We start from the raw sequence: 23,104 nt of genomic DNA, 5'->3' as shown, positions 1-23,104 counted from the left end.
AGGAGACGTGGGTGTAAAAACAAGTGACTCAGCCACATATGAGTAACAACAAACACACATCGCATGCTAACACAGTTTAGCACAATCAGAAAGATACGCAAGCCCTCAGCGAGCACACGTGCACACACACTCACATGGACACAGGTGCAGAAAGGTCTTTGCTAACCTAAGGCAGTTAGACAGTGTGCTCTACTGAATAATACATTTCCTAACATTTAGAGACTCTAAACACAGACAGCCTGTGAGCACACAGTTTATGGCAGACATGACTCACCAGGACACTAACTGACAACTGGACACATAATCATTTAGATAATGAAGAAATCCTCCCGATCATGAAGTCTATGAAAAACTTTAAATCACTTCAGCGAAGGATGTCTTGCCTAATTAAGTCGACATGATTGGAAATCTCTTTTTTTTTTTTCCTAATTGGTGTTTTTTACAGTACACATTTCACAGTCCATTTGAACATACTCAAGAGAGCTTTCTTGCATCCTCTTTCCTGCACATAAAAATGCTCTGGGGAGGTTATGAGAATACAGACTTCCATTAGAATATTCATGACCTTGGAAAATCTTTCACATCTCAACATAATTTCAACATAATTATGCAAATGGTGATCATTCCCAAGGTTCAGGCTTGTGATTGCTCCTATTCCTGTCACCATAGCACTGCTACACACAATCCCCCCCCCCCCCCCCCCCCCCCCCCCCCACACACACACACACACACATTAAGACTAGCATGCTCTCTGCAACGTCAGGGGTAGTATTAGAAGAGGATCCTTATTCTTGACATCAGCAGGACAGGTATTAAGCCGAGAATAACGAATCAACAAGATTCTAATGCAACAATGTAGGAAGGCAGATTGTACTGCCTTAAGTCTCTGCATGTTTGGCTGGTTTAAATCTCATTCCTGCACACCAGAGTTGCAGCCAATTTCAAAGCTGGGGTCAAGGTCAAATCAGCTTTATGAACTGCTCAAAGCTTGTGACAAATAAAAAATCTTTATGACGGTATTTTTCCTCTCACATGAGAAAACAATTATCAATTTCAGCTTCATTACATCAAACAGTGCGTAAAAAAAAACCAAAGTGTGTGGATGCAAACGGTAAAGACTGCTAGGGGAGTCACTGGGTCTTTCCGAATGTTGTCATCTGTTGTACAGAGTCACGACCGGCTGTGGTCATACAAACCTTCAGGTCCCTGTGGACGATGCCATTAACATGGCAGTGATGGACACTCTCGAGGATCTGCTGTATGCAGTGGCTGAGGGCAGCAGTTTGTGATGGAGGGAATGGAAGGAGAGACAGAAAAAGAGGGGAGAAAAAGAAAGGAAGGAAGGCAGAGACGAGAGGATGATGGTTATTCAGTGAGGGGAAGAGAAGAGGAAATAATGACATAGCAATGTATCATATACAGGCATGTCCTTCATTAGACTTTTTATGTGTGATGCTGCTTTTTTGATGGATGATATTAAGTCACAAAATGCGAGCCATTTTTCATAAGATTTAATGTATTACACTGTATAGACAGACTGAAACTATACAGAGTGAAAACACAGATACAGACACTATCTCTCTCTCTCTCTCTCTCTCTCTCTCTCTCTCTCTCTCTCTCTCTCTCTCTCTCTGGGGAGGGAGTATTTCAACATAAAGCTGGCGGTGTAAGGTAGGCTGTGTATGATTAATACAGAAGGCTATATGTCGTTAATCACCTTTATAAATAACTCTACGAGATGCCTCTGAGACAAGGCAGCTGCATCACACCTCTGAGACGACCATAGGTGAAACACACAAATATACACGCTAGTAACAGAAAGAGATGCATGATGGCTGCTGTGCTCAGCAGTGTATATGTGCGTGGGTGTGTGTTACCTGGCATCAGCCTCACTGTAGTACTCCCTTGCTACGATATCCTCAAATAGCTCTCCTCCTGTCACCCTGCGGAGCGGCAGAGAAAACATTATAGTGCACATGTTCCTGTCTCTCCGTATCGACGGCTGAAACACAATCATTCGCTCATGCCCTTATACACATCTACTGTAAACTTATTACAACAATTAGCTAAAGCATGTGTTTTTGAGGGCATGTAAGCTTGCACGAGAATGTGTAAGAAGGTACGGTTGAAGATATGGTGAACAGGGTTGCACATGTTTCTTTGCATGCATTTTGTGTATGTGTCTGTGCACATCCTAACAAGGTTTGTATGGGCACAAATCTACCCAAAGGGCTTTCTACAAACACACCCTTCGGCCACAAGCGCGCACACACATGCTGGAGAAGCTATATAGGTCAGGAGCCTGTTGCACCAACTCTTCATAAGCTCTAACTTAGCCCAGTTAATATTACTCAACCACAACAGTGTGGCTGGTGATGTTTTCACCTTGTGAGGCTTTATGTGTGTGTGTGTGTGTGTGTGTGTGTGTGTGTGTGTGTGTGTGTGTGTGTGTGTGTCATTGTGGCAAAATGTGGTCTTGGAGAAACCTATTGTAGGGGCAACTACCACAAAAGCAGTGTGTGTGTGTGTGTGTGTGTGTGTGTGTGTGTGTTGGGGTGGGGTGGGGGGTGGTGGGGGGGGTGAGAAAGTATTACACATTCTTCCAATAGTCCCCATAAATGTCACACACTGGTCCTCTGAGTCCAACTTTAATCTAATAATCTTTGAGTATTTGTGATTAACAAGTTGCGACTTGCTGTGCATACACGTTTTACAACCGCTAGCCTCCACCTCCAAAAAATGCGATGAAGAAAGAGAAACGTCTGTGACCCACATGATCTGTGAATGTGTGTGTGTGTGTGTGTGTGTGTGTGTGTGTGTGTGTGCGCACGCACTCAACTGAGAGGCTGTGTCCTGCTGAGTAGAGAGCAGAGAGTTGGCGTCGGTGTTTGACAAATGTTAGCAAAATAACTGATGACAAAATATATTAAGAATTGAACTGATTGCCCAGACAGGGGACACCTTCATTAGACAGCCTGCTGCGGAAAACACTGGAAAACACTGGTGGCAGCAACTTGACGAGCTACTGATTTTCCATATAAACAGACCTTTGTGGCCTGAATGACACAAATTTTACTCTTTCAAATGTGCTAAAAGATAATGGTTTTACAAAAAGCCAGTGTGCTTGATAAGAACTGAGGACATTTCTATACCCATGTTAACCTCATACAAGTACACAAACTGGCAGGGAAAGTAAAACAAGACACAACATGTGAACTTGTTCGGTTGGTTACAATTGACAGAGAATGTGTGCATGAGTCAGTTACTCACAGATCAAACACCAGATAGTGGAAACCTTCTTCTGATATGCTGTCATGGAGTCGAACTGGAAAGGAGGTTTAAAAAAAAAAAAAAGACGCAAAGCACAAATACAGGACAGAAAAGGAAAGGGAGACAGAAGAAAAAGCCAAATGAAACAGACGGCAGTCAACACCTCAATACACACACTGCCAAATACTCATTGTTTACATTTTCCTTTGTGCTGCTGTGCCTCAGAGTTAGGCTGTCATATGTACTGAAAATTCTGTGGTATTATGCAAAGGAGCAGCGTGAAGTACTAAGTGTACATTAAGGAGCAGAATGACTCTGCAATGCATAACATATCAACGAGATATTCATAATGTTATTGAGAGCGGATACATCCTGAGAAGTTTCTGAGCACAGTTACTATTTCCACAATCACTGAGATTAGCTGAAACCTTGTAGAACAACTAAGACTCAAATGAGCCCAGTTCCAATTATTTGTGTACATAGCTAACGATGGATAAGAGAATTCATGAAATGGGCTTTAAAACATGTTGATAACCCCAGTTATAAACCTGTAGTCACGCAATAAGCCTTGTAAAGGTTAAAGATTTGTACATCTTTGTTTTGACATCTGAACTGATGATCTAGGGACTCAACTTGGATTAAAAAACAAAGGAATATTAAATCCTACTTGTAGGTAAATATATGATCAAATCTGTTAATGCTGATTGTTACAGTGAGTCAATATATGCCTCTATATCCATTCAAGTTTAAGCTAAAATGTTTAAGGAAATAAACTTTCTGGCTTGCTTCCACTTTGGTCTTTGATCCCTGCAGCTGTGCTGATATTGCTAATGTCTTAATCTGAGGTGTTAGCATACAGAGGACTTTGTATTGATAATAGGAAGTCAATAATTAGCATTTGGCTCCTGATACCGAAGAACTGTCCTATGGAATGTCTTTATAGTATCTCCAATTTCTAATTAAGATAGTCTTTAAAGGTTTCAAAGCCTGGGAGTCAAAATGTTCAGTCATAGCTGCTCTCAAATTTTATAAGCACAGAGTTATCTTAGAAAACTGACAGGAGCGGCTGCTGTGGTGCAGAAGTGATTTAAGAAACCTGAGATAAAGACAGCGAAGAAGAGAAAGAGAATGAGAGGATGAGTGTGAAAAGAACAAAGGAGGAGAGACGGGTTCTATCAGAGGTATAATGAAGAGGAAAGAGTGTAAAGGGTCAGTGGTTTAGAGAGAGGGCTTTGGGCTCCCGTGTCTTTCTGATGACTCGGCTGGGAGAGCACACAGATACATCATCATTAGATACCTGTACACACGCACACACACACACACACAGGGTTTCTCTCTCTCTCCTCCTCCTCATAACTGTGTCTAGAAGATGAATAGCCACGGCAGGATTCATCAGAGACCTGAGCAAAATATGTGTGTTTTCGTTTGTATCAGCGTGCGTATTTTAAGACTGAGGACTCGACGCTCACCGATGTTGGGGTGCTTCAGTAAACGACAAATCCGGGCCTCTCTCTCCAGCTTTTGATGATCTAAAGGAAAAGCAGAGGAGACACAAACGCAGAGAGAAGCACAGGCAGGTTATTTTTAATGCTCTTCATTATTCACTGGTGTGATTGGCCTTCTGAATCATCCAGCATGAAGTTGGCTGCAAGTTAATTTTGACTTAGTGGAGGTGGAGCCCAAGTGTTAGGGCAGCGTTGTCAGCATCAGTGTGGTGTTTGTGTGCTTGACATTCACACTTCTGTATGTGTGTGTGTTGTGTCTGTCTCTGAGTGTGTACGTTGGCTTGGTGTCAGCCCGGCTCTTTTCCTTATCAGACCTGAAACGCTTGACAAAAATAATGTGACCTGATATGTGCTTGGTTATGTGCCACAAACAGGGCGGCAACAGCGATCAACAAACAGAGTGAGGAGCCACAGTGGCTTCAGACTGACCTCCTGTGAGATGATTAATATGAGGCTGCGGTGTGCTGGCAGGTTCCTTTTTGCTGCCCTGAGGACAAAATAAATTTGCAGAAATACAAATACACTTTCTCATGAAGCCAAAGTCAAGTTCAAATGTAAAGATCAGTTTTTCTCTGTCTTACGTTTCTTTGTTCAGTTACAACAGACAGGGACTGGGTGACAGGATACACTGTAAGACCAGAGCTGGGTGGTGATGGTAATGACATACATCACGAGGATCAAACTGGTGTTCGCTAAAATGAAATGTGTCCCACTGTTACATCAGACAAAACTTTCAAATAAAGAAAATTATGTCTATTTCAGACCCCCTTGAGAGATTGATGTGAGTATTGTCCACCTATTTTAACAGAGGACATTTAACTTAAATACAGCATATCCTGCTTGTTTTATTCTATACCTCAGAAAGCTGTTGTTAATCACTTTGTGCAACATGTGCATGCTTGCTAACAAGACAGCCAACGGCGTCTGCAGGGAGCAACAGACAGGACATCAGGTACCAGGGCTACTGTACTCCATCCATGTGACCTCGGTCACACGGCAGCCCTCAGACAGAATCCCTCCTCCATGAGGCCCAGACTGATTTTATCTGACTTTGTGACACAAGACGTGACTCTCAAATCTCCCTGTCAGGAGAAGCCAAAGTCCAGTGACTCTGATTCGGAACAACTGAGTCAGAGCAGCAGTCGTTATAATGAGCGATGCAGTACGGTGCTGAGGCGACCCATTTCAGCTCTGCCTCGAGACACAGAGCGCAGGAGCAAGAGAGAACGTGAGGGAGAGAAAGAAGAGCAGCGGGTTCTACTTTTTTTTTTTTTTTTTCAAATAAAATAGGACGCCTATTTTTCACTCTCATCCATGTCTCCATCCCCTGCTCTTCTTGATGCTATGGAAACTGTGGACTCAGTGCAGCTCAGAGGCAAGACCAACAAAGAACACCAGGCAGCTTGTTCCCATTATAGGTACAGGTGTCTGCCTGTTTGTGTCGGCGTCGAGCATCTATAGGAAGCAACACTCAGACAAACTTAGGGCTGCAGTGTACTTTAAACCAAATGGAACTTGGCGTGCTCTCACATGCTGGGTAAAAATGCCAGAACAGTATGTTCACTATGACTGAAAGACTGTTCATCCACACCAGAGGGTGGAGTTTATCAGTCGCAGTGAAAGAGATGAAGCCAGAATAAAATCCCAGCAGCGACATGCAAAACAAATACAGGATGAGCTGTGGCTGCACTACAGTTAAAACTAAAAATACAGAAGGAAGAAGCTGATTTAAAACCTGCCCCAGTGCTGTTGGTTACAGGCACAAAAAACAGAAAAGAAGATGGCATGTTCACTCTGTAAAACATGGACCAACACTTTGATTATCTTCCAAAACCCATCAAATTAAAAAAGGTGATAAACAGCCACAAAACCATTACCTGACTACATGTAATAAATCCTTCCTTTCCATTCAGGTGTTGCAGTGACTCAGACATGTAATGACACAATGCTATAAATGTTATCTGGTTAAGTTGGAGAGGTGACAAAGGTATAAATAAACAACAGATAAACTGGAAAACGTGCAGCCCAAGGCCAAAGGAAGACCACAATCAATGATATGACTGTAAACCAACTTCAGGGGTGAAAGAAGACTGTGAGAAAGCTTCAGACAAGAGGCCTGCACAGGCTGCGACAAACGGACGCCGAAGCAGCTCTTTTGTGTGGTCGTGAGTCTGCCACATTGCCTGTGAGAACACGCCAATTTCGATGTTGTTTGAGGTATGCTGCCAGCTTCAGAGACAGGCGCAGCAGCAGACAGGCATCCTGACAGGCAGAGCCAGAAACAAGGGCAGCTCAGCCATTATTTCATGATTAGCAGGACCCTCTGAGCAAGGTCACTAATCTCTCCATCTCTGCCTCAGTCTTACCATGTTACTGAATGACACATAATCTCTTTGGCTCTCTCTCAGTCTAACACACAAACTCTGTGTTTTGTTTGCTAAAATATTCATATCAGTAACCCCAGCGCCCAGTTTTCTTACTCCAGCATTTTATTTTTGACTTGGAGATTTTGCTTTTTGGTTATACGTCTTTTTCAATCTACCACCGTCAAATTGCATGCTGCAATGCTTGTTTGTTTTTTTTATTGTGGTGGCCCCTCCAGCCCAGAAATACATCCTTTTCTCTCTTTTTCCCTTATCTATACTTTGTGTATAGACTAAACTAGCATCTAAAATCTCTATATAAATGATAATACATACATAATCTTTGATAGAGATACCAATAATATGTCACAATCTCTTTTTATTGTATGTGAACAATCAGATACTCTGTGTTCATTTAAACCTCCATGACTGACGAGTATAATAGACTCATTTCATAATTTATCATGACAGCATTGTACAACAGAAAAGCCAGTAGAAAAGCTTCCAGTACTCTGCTGAAGCTACTGTAGACTGGTGCACGTCAGTAGCCCCCAGCCCTTCTCCTACAAATTATAAAATATATCTGCTGCAGCCCACACAAACATATTTACCCAGACCACCAAAAAAAAATTTTTTTATTTCAATTTTGTGTTCTTTGGAGATGTATTTTACAGGAAAACTGACTTTCCTATTCAAATGTAGTCTCATGAATGCAATGTTTTACAGCTGACCCTCAAAAATCAAGCAATTAAAAAACCATGGAAAAACACTGCTTTCAAGGTACAGTACATACAGAGGTGGTTATATTAGGTCGGTGGTATGTTTCGCTGTGCTGTATCTCACTGTGCATTGTGAATGTCGGTAATATGACAACCTAACTCCCCCTCTCCATCATTTTCCACCTCTACTTTTCTTTCACTCTCTCTCTGTCTCCACTATCTCCCTCCTCCACAGGTAGTCCACCTCCCAGCCGGCTGGACATCTGTTGTCTAGCAACTCCTGCACCAATCAGAGCGTCAGGCCTCTCTTCTCCTCTGCAGTGGAACCAGCCTTGCATGCAAATGGCTGACATCGAGAGTTCACACACAACTATCAAACTCTGTAGAACTACAGACAGGAAAGCACAAGAACTCGTTCTGAAGGAGCACACATGCTTTTAAAAGAGGTGTGCAATTTGAACACATCTCTGGAACATCAATCCATGTCGTCCAGAGCACACGGAGCGCACACTGTGGACGTGCATTAGGATCAGAAGGAGAAAAGGGAACTTTAGAGGTGCCTGTAAGTGCTTATGTACTGTAGAAGCCAAAAAGAAGAGCATCCAGTACACTAGAATAAACAGCACAACCCACACTAAATGTTTGTCTGCATTAGATGCTTTTGTTAGACAGCTGCTTATGTAACACATTAAAACAGTAACTTTTCATTGTAGCCCTCTGCAGCTGCAAGATGCATTTGACATGACCCTTAAGCAAAAAGGCATTGTTGTGGAAGACAGGAGACTGCTGCTGATAATGTGATGGTTAATGCAGTTTATTTTAATAAGTACAAGAAGAAGAAGAAGAAGAAGAAGAAGAAGAAGAAATGCAACTATGTGGTTAAACTTATCAATTATATTGCTGTAGCTGTGCTAGAGACTTGCTGTAAACTAAAACAAGACTAGCTTCAATTAAAAAAGCTGTAGGCAAGTAGGTTACAATATGTTAGTAACTTTGTGAATGTTTAAATGCAGTTTGGTTGAGATCCGCTCAGGTTTTAGCACCATTGCTTCATAACAAGAGGGCTGCTTGGTTTGTCCTGGTCCTGTCTATGTGGAGTTCGTATGTTCCCTTGACATTTCCTTTATTTCCCTTCAAAGATAAATGAACTGGATTGGAGCACATAAGTGCCCATAGGGGTGAGCAGGGGTTTGATTGTCTCTATGTAAGCCTGCCAGAGGAATTCTATTTTTCAATGGATTAGAAAATCACAATTTACACTTTTCCCTGAGCCAACTTGTGCTGCAGTCGACTCGGAAATCTGCCTGACTCTCAAAAAGTCTCAGACTGACAACAATGAGTCGTGAGCAGGTGATAAAAATACTTTACAATACTTTAAAGTATCTGTGTGTGTGTGTGTGCAAGCTTGAGCCCGACTGTCACAGCAACTGGCGAGAGGCTTTTTGCTTACGCGGTTAAGACTGACAGCAGCATTTCTACATAGTGCGAAGCCACTGCTATTGTGCAGACAAATGTGTAGCAACCACAGTCAGCTGTTATCATTCAAGACTGTCAGGACGGGACCTTTTTGGCGTGTCTGAATGTCCACATGCATGTGTGTTACTCTGTCTAGCATTGTATTCATATATAGAGTTGACTTAATCCGCAACATACTGAGTTGCTTCCTGGTGTGAAGATTTTCTTTTTTTTCCACAGTCAAAGGTTTTTTCTTTCACTTTTTAGATGAAGCTAATCATTTGGAAGTATACTGTAAGTCTACTGTAAAGAAAAAAGCTTTGACGGTCTTGTTTGTTTATGGCTAAAGTTTTTGTGCTAATGATATATGGCTATGGATGCAGCAGATTTAAAAGGAAAAATTCTCAATAACTTAGAGGATGAGCACACGTTGCACATCATTTGAGCCTTCTTAAAAATGTGGCCTGAACAGAGCAGCGCAGGACACTGCTGTGCTGGATCTCTGTCAGCTGCTTTGCTGTCTGTAGGACTCTGACCTCTTGCATTTGTCACGTCATAAACCATCTTGTCTAAAACCATCTATTTCTTGGCATCAGCACCGCAAGCATGCAGCCTCTGTCCTACCCAGATTAGGATTTCACACTTCATACCATATTTAGGATGGCCCAGTTGTCATTTATGTCTACGTCAGTTAGTCGACAGCAAGCCTGACGTAAGGAGAGCTTCCTATATGTTCTCACTGTCACGTGAAGATGGAGATCTGCCATTTTTGCAATAACTGAATTGAGCAACACTCAAAAACTTCCCACACAAACTATTTCCTAGCTCATAGAAATATTGTCACTTCCTGTGAGTAACTCTGATGGGTAAGTTATTAATAAACGCATTACCTTACTTTCTACTGGTTCTCTTTATTGCAACAGTGACATCTCTTGTAAACCTGTTTTCTCATTAACTTATAATTACAATACAATATGTTACAATATTATGTAATATGGAGTTATCTTCTCCTTTTAGAGAAAGCTGCCGGTTACAATGGAGCTTTTCCGTGAAGAATACTGTGTATTCAGAATACTGAAAGGGCAATGTAGGCCGACAGGGAAGTGGTCCTTATTGCAAATCAACCCCAATTAGTAGATATGCCAAAATGGGAAGCACATACCTGTGATTCATGTGAACATTTCCTCTCATTTCATATATTTTCTTTTTTCTCTTTATTATATCTGCTTTGACTTGTGTCATCCTTCCGTCCTGGACTTCCCTGCTGCAACACTTTCTTCCCACCTTGTATGAGTAAATCCTTAATAAAAGATTGCTGTTAGTAAGCAAACTTTACTTCCTGTAGCGCCTTTCACAGAGCAAGGTCAAAAAGTCAAAATTGTTCAAAATAAGAACAAAAACAGTTTAAAAAACGAAAGAAAGAAAGAAAGAAAGAAAGAAAGAAAGAAAGAAAGAAAGAAAGAAATGGTAAAAACATAAGCAACAACAGACCTTAAAAAACACAAAGAATTACAACGACACTCTACAGCATGAGGCAAGACAAAGGCCAGTTCAACTGCTTGTTAAAGGCGTCAACAGCCCACAAGTCTATCGGAAGTGTTACCTGGGTTGGTGTTACCTGTACCTGTATCTGTGACTTGTTTTTATATGTTTGTTTTTTTTCATGGTCTGACTTTTTATGTACTTTGGGGGCAGATATATGGCTTCTCGTAACTCTGAAGGTAAGAATAATCCAGATTCAAGGACATGTTTGCTTACAGAGTTTGTTAATGCCGACCCCACTAAACCTTCACCTCTGTTTCCCTCTCTGTCTGTCTCCACTGCTGCTTGTTTCTCTTTCAGTCAGTTTTGGATGTGTCGCGTCTGCAACCGCACTGCAGCAGAGTGTACCGCTCTGTGTGTGTGTGCGTGTTTGTGTGTGTGTTTTCTTTGCCTCTCGTAGTTTGACGTCCTGTAAGTCTAACACGACCGGATTTCGGGACAGACAGAGAAGACATCGAGAGCGAGAAGGAAAACAAGCCAGAGACAGAAATATAGACAGAACAAAGAGACACAGACAGAGAAAGGTAGTCGAACACACACAAAGAAGAGGCCAGCATGTGTGTCTTCACTGAACATTACGCTTTAAAACATTGTGTCCCCAGTTTGTATCTCATATCTGATTTCTGGCCTCTTGTATCAGTCAGACTCGCATTATAATGTCAAGCACTCACTTCACTGAAACCTACAATTCACTCACTTACACACTTGAAAAAACAGAATGAGTTTTTTTTGGTCCCATGCTGGTATCAACTGTTTCTGTTTCTGACAACTAACATAACTACTGTATCTATGAAATATTAACGGAAATGTAAAATGTAATATAAAAAGGACGAAGGAGTTTGGCTTGCTTTATTTTTGCAGCGTTAACGTAACAAGGTATTGTACTAGAGATGTAACGTCACATTACTTTCTGTTACAAATATGTATTCGTGTCTGCATCAGATGCAAACTGCAAAGGGGGAATAAAAATGTATAGGAACAGCGCAGCTCAGTGATATTTTCGATAAATAGCTCTATAGAAGGACATATGAGAGAGGATTTCTTTGGTTTGGTAAAACAAAACGGCTGATTTATCGGAATAATGAAATAATTTATCAGGACAAAACATCAGTTCCAATCAAAGTCATATTATAGAGTTTGAACTATCATCATTTAATAATGACACAGTCAGTGTTGCGTAATCTGTTTTCTATCAACACAAGCAAAGTTGTTAATTAACTCATCTGGAAAGTGCAAAAATGCAGAGAAAAAGTCCACAATCACCTAAAACACGAAACAAAACATGATTAATAAAATCTAACTAAGACCACAATCTTTCGATACCGATGCATCTGTAAATGATTCATACCAGCTTCTAATTATGACAATCAATTATTAGCTGAAATCATTTATCACATTAAAAATACCCATGTTTTTTTGGGTAGAGCTTCTCAAATGAACTAACGTTTATAGGCTATCACTGTAAATTGAATATCTTTGCATGTTTTGACTCTTGGTCAGACAACGTTAGCAGTTTGAAAACATTGTCTGGGGACATGTATGGGCATCGTTCGATTAATCCGTTTAAACGATCAATAATTTAATCGATAATGAAAATAAGCCTTAGTTGAAGCCCTGCTCCAAATGCACACGCAAATCGACCCACCACACACACCACAACAGGGTGCTAGAATTTCTCTGCTCAAATTTAATTAAGAGTTTTAATTAAAAAGATGTAGTGGGGTGAAGTAACATCCTCTGTGGCCAGCGGCTAAATAGTCCTCCTCCACACGGTCCCCTTCTACCCGCCACAGAACCCGGGGGTCTAATGAAACCATCCAGGACGCTGAGACACCGTCACCCTCTGCTGGTTCCCAATAGAGGAAGAATTATGAGACTGATAACTCCCTTGCTTTCTCTTCTGAGGAGAAACAAAAGGTGGCTGGTGTCAGAGATAAAGCTGCCCCCGGAGTATTGCCGAGAGGCTCATAACCTACGGTAATGTCGGCTTCTATCTTATCCAGCGTAATGCAGCTGCACGCACATTAGACTAATATGTAAAAGTGGCTTAATCTGAGGGTGGTGGTCCGGAGACATCCTGACAAGGAGAGACAGGCACAAAAAGCTATAGATTCAAATGCGCCAATGAAGCCCGACTGTACAGTGAATTCTTGTAGTACGGTAATGACTGGAAGTCTGTGGTGCTGCGAAAGAGCACTGCAGCACCAAGATATCAAAATACTGGTCCCATAATGACAGTATAAATGATTCTTTGCAGGAATATAATCCCCGCTATTAAACAACAGTTATAATAGCATGGGCTTTTTCTGAAAATGTTCCTTTAAAGACACTATGTAGCTCACTGGCTACCATAAGAGCTGGCACAGCAACCAGCAAAGCTTTATCAGTAAGGAAGGCAACATTGCCTAATATGATGAGATATGAAACAATATGCACATGTGCTGTTCCAAAGTGTGCAAACGCTCAAAGACTCAAACACACCAGCTGTTAATACTTAAAGGAAAATTCTGCATTTTCTACATAAATTGCTAAATTGCTAAACTGCTAAATTCGAGCTGCATGTAACTGCATTTCTTTCCAGCAAGTCCTAAGAGAACATGGCTGAACTTTGCATCCAGCTTTCACTTTTACATAAAGGCGGAGAAAGCAATAGCGTTACTGTATATAGAGCGAGTTGTTTTGCAGCCACACAGCATTTCACGCCTACAGCTGCTACTTTTGTCAGAAACAGACCTCCTCTGCTTGAGATTTTGGAACATCAGTGCAAAATGGCACTCCTGGTAACAAGAACTTGTGAAGAAGTACTGACAAAAAAAAAAAAGATATTTACAGTTAATGTTTTGAAATTAAATAAAGGTTTCTGCACCTAGCAGCAGTGCTATATCCTACCTATCCTATCTAGGCACATTGTGTTTTAATGTGGATTTCTCCAGTTCTGATATGGTTCTGCTGGAACAATAATACAAGACACAGAGATAAACATGAACATTTCAACAACCAAACAGATCTTTTTCTAATTTGTCATTTAGATATCATTCTTCTCCGTGGCCTTTGTCTATCCATATCTTGATAGAAACTCTCAGCTGTGAAGCCGTTTTCTGCTTCATTGTTGAAGAAGTTAGATAAGGGCTTAAAGGCCATGAGTTTTAAGTACTTGTGGGAGGAGACCAGAATAAAGATTTCCACCATGAAATACAGACTGAGACTGTGGTTTTGTTGTGAGAGCAACACAGTGTCAGGGAATGTGTGAGGGAGGACAGAGAAGAGAGAGTTGTTAGCGCGAAAGGGTAAATCAAGCTGATAAAAAAAAAACAACCAGAGGTTGAAAAGGACAGAGGCAGAGAGGAGAAGACAGAAGGAGATGCAGTCCTCTGTAATTAAGAACACCCTGACTTTCTGCAGAGTCCATTAGCCTTGTTAGTCATACTGTAGGTTCTTCCTGGGCTCAGCGATCATAGTTTATATATCGAAAGCCTCAATTCTGATTAGAACTTATGTTATTAGCAGAGTTTTAAGAGGTGACAGCCCATTAATCAATAATCACAATAGTCAGAAAAATGTCCCAAAAGACCTGCCCAGTGTCTCTCTGATTGGCTAGCGTCTGTTGCTTGGTTAGGGTCAGGGTTAGAGGGTTGGTTGGGGTTAGAAAAAATGTCAGGGTCAGAAGCAATCAGAAGTACGGGTGGATCTTTGCAGAATATGGGAGGGGGAAAAACAACACAGGGAATTGGAATAAGTGTCCATCAAAACACTGGCATGGCACAGATTAGTCACTTATTTATACAGCCTCTAACAGGTTACCTACGAATGAAGCTGTTGAGCGCTGCCAGTGTGCTCTTTGCATTTCAGTACTATTTATTACTACTTACTGCATTTATCAGCCAAAGCTGGTTATGTTGAGAAAGAAGGAAAGAAGCACCACCACCTCAGCACAACCGTGGGTCGAGTTATCAATCTAGCAGCATTTTCAGACAGTTACTGCAGCTCACAGCTAGTTAGATGATTATCAAATGCAAATGACAAAAAAAAAAAAAAAAAAATACCCAAAAACCACTGACAACAGCAAACGCAATCTCTACATTAAACCTTAAAGGATGTAATATCATTGTTTCAACAAAAATTCATTACTCTAGGTTCACTCACTAGATTTCTCCCGGAGCTTTCAGGCACATCTAATGGCCTTTATCATGGATTTTGCTCAGTTGCTTAAAGGAGCTAGAGGCTGATGAACATAGTGAAGCATTTAGCAGCTTAAGAGTGGTAAGTTTCAGTCATTGCAGGTTGAACTCTTACAAAAATCGCATCGGGCAGAATCCCGGCATTGCTCAAAATGCAAACATACACAAAGATAGATGCCACAGTTTCAGGTCTTTTCCTCCCTCTGTGTACCTGCAGTCTGGTTGGCCAGACAGGTGAGCACTGACCGAAACCATAAACCTGGATGCTTTCAAAAGATGGAAAATTTTCAATACTGTGTGTCTCTCCGCTTGTGAGTGTGTGAGATAGAGACACAGAGAGTGAGAGAATGACCAACATTTATTTTTAGCCCTCAAGCACCCAGTGAGTCATGTGATCCCCCTTCTTCCCACTGATCCCTCCTTCCTTTCCTTCCCTCCTATCTCAGTCTCTCCCACAATCACGTCCCGTCTCTCCCTTGCTTTCCGTCACTTCAAACTGAGGCGAAACAGAGTCACAGTGACACCGGAGGAGCGCAGGAATAAGGGCGATAAGAGAGGGAAGGGAAAGCAGGAGGGAGGACAAATCTTTATCTTGCCTAATGAGGGGAAACTACACCAGGCGAAATGCAAAAAATAAAATGCACATAAAAACACACACACACACACACACACACACACACACACACACACACACTAGGTTTTCATCACTTTAGGAGACATTACATAGACTTAGATTTATTTCATGGAGACTAACCCAAACCATAACCACTACTTGCCTAACCCTAACCCTTATCTTAACCTTAACCTAACACTAACCTTAACTTAACACCAGTCTTTACCCTAAAATTTAAGGTTTTGTATTATGGGGACCTGCAGTTTGTCCCCACAGTGTGAGTGTGTAAACAGATTTATGACCCCACAACATGAGTAATATAGGGTATATAGCACACACACACACACACACACGCACACACACACACACACACATATAAATATATATATTTACCACTGAGGCAGACTGCCTTACACCTCAGCAACAGCTATCATCTCTGTTACCATGACACCACCACATAACAGAAATAACAACGGCACATTGCTATTACCAGAGAAACTGTCCACTATGGGGAGGGTCAGTTACAGATTGGTGGACTAGAACAACATCGAGCCAGGAACAACAATAATGCAGTCTCTGCAGAACCAACATGGTACAGTTACAGTAAATTAAGAACGAGAATTCAAATAAGGGAGAAAATGACATGGGAGAAAGAAAATGAAAAGCATCATCAGTGCTGCATCAAAACAGATAGAGTTTCATCATACCCTCCTTGTAAATGTTATCTCCTTATCTCTGTGTCACTCTCACAGTGCAATGTGATATTTACACAACGAGAAAAGCAGGCCTTCTTTCCAATTCAGAATATCTTTATTGCACTAGATTCCACAATGTATGCCTACCCAGCTGTTAAGACGAGCTGAAAGGGTCACATAATCAGGGAAGGCTAGTGCACAGATGTACAAAACAAGGACGATCATGTGCACAAGCACACACACAAACTGGATTGAAGACACACACACACACACACACATAGACACAAGTACATGCACGCTTGTTCACGTGCACACACACACAGCACATCACAAGCAAATACAAAGTGACAAAAGATAGCAGACAGACTCATAGTGACAGGACACTGACGCATGCATGAAGGGAGAGGACAAATATTCCACTGCTGTGAGGGACACAGCGTGCACAAACATACACACACATGTAAATGTTGACTTTCCATCTTCTCTTTCTTTCTCTGATTATCTGTCTCTCTCCCTCTGCTTCCCATCCTCTCTCTCTCTTTCTCTCTCTCTCTCCACGGCTTCCTCTCATTCACTGACTCATCTGCTGCTCTTAATGAAAGGCTGCATAATCAGGATTGCAGATTGCAGGACTGTGACTGGTCCTATAGGCCCACCACACTTGTGTGCATGCATAACCAGAAACAAAACACACACACACACACACACACAGTGCCTTGATCTGCCTGCTTTCCAGCCACCAATCCTACCCTAAACCCTTTTAAATTATATATACTCACACACGCACATACACATGCATAGGCAAACACGCACACACAGTAGTGGAGCGGGGTTGGGGGGAGGTCATGATCCTGCCAGAGAGAAGGGAATCAAGAGTTGCAATTCTAGGGCTTATCACAGAAAGAGGGTAAGACCATATCTGACACGCTTGCATGCCCGGTATGTTAACCTCTATACACACAAACAAAGAGAGGAAAAAGAGAGATATATAGAGAGAAAGAGTGTGTGTTTGTGCACACCCGCAGATCTGCATGCATATGTGGTGAGATAACCCTTTGCAGTATTTTTGGAAAATCTGTCCCAGCATGCAAGTGGTGAGATACTGATCCGTCTGCCGAGGTGTCTATTACCAACACTGCACTCAGCAAGCGGGGGGGGTCAACACGGGCGGAAGAGAGACAAAAAGACGGAAGGATTGGTGAGGGAAGAGTGAGGACAGCAGAAAGAAAAAAGGATGCAGCATGAAGGGCGGCACAGAAGAGGAAGCGATAACCAGACGGTATGACGGCAGGGATAGATGGGGAGGAGGAGAAGATGTGTGGGAAGGAGGAGGCGGTAGAGGCACCTGGTGACAAATACGACTGTGTCTTGTAAGTCAAAAAAAAGAGGGAGAACAGATATGAAAGAGGGAGAATAAAGAAAATGCAAAGTAGGGAAGAAGAGTAAATGCAAAACAACAGAGAACACGGAGAAGGATGCTGAGGAGGAGGGAGACTGGGAGCCGCTGGAAAGGAATGAAAGGTAAAGTACTGCAAGGAGGGGGAGGGAGTCGCTTGTTTATACACACATACTACAACACTATAAAAAACATACATTTGCATAATCACAATGAGACGATAGGTAGTGGTATAACAAGGGTGCAACAACAGCCAAGGAAATTTACAGTAAATTACTATTAATGAAATTTTAGTTAAATGGCTCAGCTCACATCTACAGATCCCTGACGCCTTGTGAGGTATGACAGCAGTCATTGGTTATCACAGGCCAGCAATAACTGTGCCAAAGCACGCCATTGGCTGAAGAGAAGGAGGAACAGCAAGGGCGCAACACACCATTGGTTTATAACCACGAATATGCTGTTGGCAGTTCCCGGGTCATGTGTGTGCTTGCGTGTGCACGTACGTGTGTGTGTGAGCTAGTGTGTGTGTGTGTGATTATGTGTGTGTGTGTGTGTGTGTGTGTTCCAAGCCTAAGGCAACCAGGCCAGCGGCTACAATTACAGTGACGGATGTGAAAGAACTGGGTCGGCTTCGCAAGAGATCTGCCCCTGGGACGACAAGACCAGCCAGAGCCCTGAATCAATACGGAACACGTGCACGCGCACGTAGGAGCGCACATGCGCACACACAAGGTTTTATGTGACAAACATTTACATAGAAACCAAAGGACAGATATGAATAACACAAAAAGGAGAACCAGTGCAGCGCCACACAGCACAAAAAGTGCAAGTGGGCAAACGGCTACGGCATTTAGTCGACATATTCGCTGCTTCCTTCACAGACAACTTAATCAGCCAAAATCCAGATGAGTCTCTGCCGCTGTGCGCCCGTCTGCCTCTCGCTCGCTGACTTTCACTCTCTCACACATGCACACACATTAACTCGTTCCTCCCAAAGCCCGTTTCAGGGGCAGCTCATCCACACGTGACACTTGGGGCATGTTTTTCTGCTCGTGTGTGGTGTGTGTGTTTCTGTATGTGTTGTGTGTCGGTACATGTGTGTCTGTGTGTCCTACCTCTGGCAGAAAGCTTCTTGGTATTGATGATTTTGGCAGCATATTCCTGTCCAGAGGAGATCTTCACGCACCTCCTGACCACAGAGAATGCGCCCCTGAAATGAATACACACACAGAGAGAAATACTTCTTGATGTATTCAAAAAAAGCTCAACATTAAGTTGTGACCCATACTAGCCGATTTACAATCAGGGAGGGTTTGAAACAGAGGCCTGAAAAACAGGGCTTAGTGTGAAAAACTTGGCTGAAGAGAGGCTAAGAAAGCAAAAAAAAAGGTATTTCAGATTGACTGATTTGGAGAAAAGCCAGTTTAAGCCTGAGGTAAAGTTAAGATTCAAAACTTATTGCAGCGTGCTTCCTAACAAAGGATTTCCTGAAAACAGAAAAGATTTACTGACATAAACCTGATTTAACTGATCCTTTTTCCTTATGAAACATCCCCCAGGCATCATGGGAGAGTAATAAAAACCACAGCTGAGTTAAAACTGATGTTTTACAGCCATATTACAACATTAAATCGCACAAAAAGCTTGGCTGCAGTATCTGTGCAGCTACTCACGTAAACACACTCACAGGTGTGCACTCATCACCACACACACACACACACACACACACACACACACACACACACACACACACACAAACACTACACGAGGCACCAACGAACATGCCTACCAACCAGCCTTCTATTGTTTGAGCCATGTGTTGTTCTGGTGATCCAGGCACATGTATGAAGATCAAAAAACTAGGTCAGCTATATTTGAGGGAGGAGAAGAGCAGAGTGCTGCATCTCTCATCTCTAAATGCAGCCATGGAGCTTCGGCTCTGCTCAGCTCTGCAGCCATGCAGGCCGCTTCGTTATTCAACCTCCATCTCCGTCTGCGCACGCCTTCTCGTTCACATAAAAATCTGTTCTCATCCTGTCTAGCTCCAGACAACATCAGTGATATTCATACAGCATCAGAGCTATCACACACAGCGAGAAGCACTTGGATGCAGACACTGGAGAGACGAAGCAGAAAATGTAATCATTACCTCAAATGAACCCTGCTCTCTCACTTGCTGTACATCTAATGGCTGACGACTGTGGCAAAATGTTACTGTGCAATGTTATATGATTTGTTAAAATCAGTGTTACCATATGAGAAGCAACGTAAGCTTTGTGCCTATGTAATCACTGCTGAGTATATTGTGATGTGTAAACATGTTATCTAACATCCTGTGGAGTGAGCAGCTTGCCACTAAAGCTTACCTCTAATTTATAGGGGATTTGTTAAAGGAAATGATCATAGCATAACATGTTATGTAAGAATCTGACTTGACTGTGCTCTATAGATGCTAGTATGGCACGGTGAAGTGCATATGTTACCTGTGTCTGTGAAGTCCCACATGACAGAATGTACGAGAGCTCCACAGTGAAATTACACAGAGTTCAAAACCTCTTTTGAGAATAAATGAACGCTCTATTTTCCTTACTATACCCTTGGTTTTGCATGTTTCAGTCCAATCATGTAAATCACAACTCAGCATTTTGCAAACCATGGAACTACATTTTACAAATTTCAATGAATTCTTTCCACTGCACTGAAACACCCTCCAAAAAATGTTTTTTCTTGAAACATGCTCTACTTATTTAATACTACATTTATTTGTCAGTTGCGTTAATATTATGGGGAACACACTGCAGTTTTTTCAAATCAGTCTGTAATAAAACTGCATAAGCGGTCAACGATAATATAACATTGACAGAAACAAACGCAGACTGGCTCTTCAGCAAGTTTCTATCGTCTCCTATTTGATTCTCATATAGAACAGACTTCTAGGAAATTCAGATTACTAAAAATCCAAAACTGAATAGTGTGCATTTGAAAATAAGCAAAAATGTAAAGAATAATACTGATTTGATACAGGCCAAGTGAGGGGATAAAACTTGTCTGGTACGGTTTCTAATGGCTTAATCTGAGTCTGGTTCCTAAATGTATCACTTTACTAATCTTTCCAACATTTTCCAGCCCTACGTAAACATCTCCTGAAATAATAATTTTAGAATAATTTAGGGGGGAGGGGGTGGTGCTGCACACGGTACAGGTAAGTTTAAAGGTACTATAAAAGCAATATGGTTGCATTATTGATGACAGATGGTGTAAGATGAGCAGGGAAAGGATCGCAACCGCAGGGGGCTGAGGCTGTGGAGACTTCCTCCTCCTCACTGGAAACTCTGGCTTCCATCAGCAGGGTGATGGTATGCTAAGTGGGATACACTGGGTAATTCTATCTGGCGCTCTGCTTTAGCTGAAAGTCAACCCACGATGCAGACATCTGGGATTGTGTACACTGACCACGGGGTGCTGGGCAGACTGCGGGTCAGGTAGCGCACGGCCATACAGGTGGAAATTCACGTTCATGAGCGCGCGCGCGCGCGCGCACAGGTACATGGTTTTTCTCTCTCTCAGTGTCTGTCTATCTGTCTGTCTGTCTCTCTCAGGGGTGAGGAATTCCCTGCCTGTGTCTGATAATTGACCGCAGCTCGGTGCTTGGCTGGGGAATGTGTCATCGCCAACTACATGGTCTGCTGTCGCATTACCGAGTGTGTATTTCTGTCACGCGGGAGGAGGAGGAGGAGGAGGAGGATTTGGGGAGGGGTGAGAGAGGTAAAGAGGGAGGGGGAGGGTTACCAAATCTCACCATTTCACACACCCCGATGCATTTCACCCGGTTCAGTTTACAACATGGGGGCACCTCACCCTCCTGTGGCACCCAAAGGTCGAAATGCAACATCAGTGGCTGCACAGGATGGAGGCAAATGACGACACGCTCGCTTCTACATACTCTTTCGTAAGCATCAAACGTAAGCAGGGCTTCAGATGTGGGATTAAAACAAACGGGATGCAATTGTACAGGCCTGCGTGGTACATGATAGCGTATTTAGCTCCCTGCATCAAAGATTTCATGGCTACGCTGTCGCGCATAGTCACACATTCAAAAAACGCACAGACACACAGAGCCCGGAATCCGCGTCCCTAAGCCAAGGCGGCCTATTACGTAACAGGCTGACATTTCATACAGAGATGATGCCAGTTGATAAAAATATACTTCCTTACTTCCCCAATTCCTCGAACAGCTGATATTCGTCGGTAAATCTCGTGCAGATCGTTAACGCCATCCTGAAGGTGGTGCCACGGGGTGTGCGGAGACGCGGATAAGGTGCACTTCACAAACAGTATCCTCCACACACAGTCGCCACCCGGTTTTGTCCTGGACCTGCAAGCCAAACGGAGGGATTCATGCACAGCTGAGGCGCATCGGCAGGAGCTCTGGTGGGATGATTTCTGCGGCAAATACACTGCCTGCGCGAGTGCTTCAATTTGGACGAGAGAGCTTCCGGCGTAGACGTTTGCTGTTTCTTTATTTTCTTCACATGCAGCAGCTTGTCACAGCTCGTGGACGCAGCATTTTGTGTGCATTCCCGTGTCTGTGGTGCGTGTCCGTCCAGTGAGGGTCGTCTCTGCGCGCATCAGACGCCGCACTACCGCACCTACCCCCAGCTGTGCGCTCAGTCCCGCCCCTTTGCCTGCATCCTCACACGGCCCAATTACACACAAAGAATAACAAGAATAACAACAAGAGAAATAATGTAAATATTTACAATAGTGCCATGTGCATTATTAATGAGGGTATCTTTAATGGAGCTACCACTGACAGCAGCAGACAGTCCATTTAAAATGTAATTTACCAGGAACACAGTCTCAAAGAGCCACACTAGGTTTTGGTGCTGGGGCATTAAAAAATTTGATTATTTAAGTATTCATTAAATTCTTACTAAAGCTGAGCCATGAACAACAAAGTGTATTAACAGTCATTTTGTTCCATTTCCTCTGAAAGTTGTAGTTGCTGATTTGCTGTGACGCAACAGTGACAGCACATTTATGAGAATATTATCATGTAAAATTGGTACTTATTTGTGATACACAAGCCTCAATAAGGCATTGGCATAATCTTGCCTTGCTTTTAGTTGTAAACAATATTATTACCTCCCATTCTTTAAAGGACCAGCATGTAAGATAAAGGGGGGATCCATTTGTAGAATATGGCGGGGAGCCTTTTGCGTTTTTCACGTTTTTATTATCCACTGTAGGTTCTTCTGCATGCATGGTTAAGGAGGGATGAGGCGATGGGTATTCAGTCAGTTGCAATCTGCAACCTCACCATTAGATGCCACTAAATCCTACACACTGGTCCTTTAAAGAGCCA

The 23,104-nt window shown here is 42.5% G+C and overlaps 1 protein-coding gene across 14 annotated transcripts in view; it reads right to left on the bottom strand.

The window, feature by feature from the left end:
- camk2d2 (calcium/calmodulin-dependent protein kinase (CaM kinase) II delta 2) overlaps positions 1 to 22,412 on the bottom strand; it is a 36,219-nt gene extending 13,807 nt beyond the window's left edge. For all 14 annotated transcript variants that reach the window (XM_076729330.1, XM_076729329.1, XM_076729332.1 and 11 more), the window contains exons 1-6: positions 21,955 to 22,412; positions 18,855 to 18,949; positions 4,740 to 4,799; positions 3,271 to 3,325; positions 1,878 to 1,943; positions 1,197 to 1,269 (exon numbers count right to left, since the gene is read on the bottom strand). In XM_076729330.1, the coding sequence (XP_076585445.1) occupies positions 1,197 to 1,269; positions 1,878 to 1,943; positions 3,271 to 3,325; positions 4,740 to 4,799; positions 18,855 to 18,949; positions 21,955 to 22,016 (411 nt within the window). In that variant the 5' untranslated portion in view covers positions 22,017 to 22,412. The remainder of the gene's footprint in view (positions 1 to 1,196; positions 1,270 to 1,877; positions 1,944 to 3,270; positions 3,326 to 4,739; positions 4,800 to 18,854; positions 18,950 to 21,954) is intronic.
- Between the last annotated feature and the right edge of the window lie 692 nt (positions 22,413 to 23,104).

The sequence above is a fragment of the Chaetodon auriga genome, chromosome 4, assembly GCF_051107435.1.
Source record: "Chaetodon auriga isolate fChaAug3 chromosome 4, fChaAug3.hap1, whole genome shotgun sequence".
NCBI classification, from domain to species: Eukaryota; Metazoa; Chordata; class Actinopteri; order Chaetodontiformes; family Chaetodontidae; genus Chaetodon; species Chaetodon auriga.
This window is presented reverse-complemented; position numbering and strand designations above follow the sequence as displayed.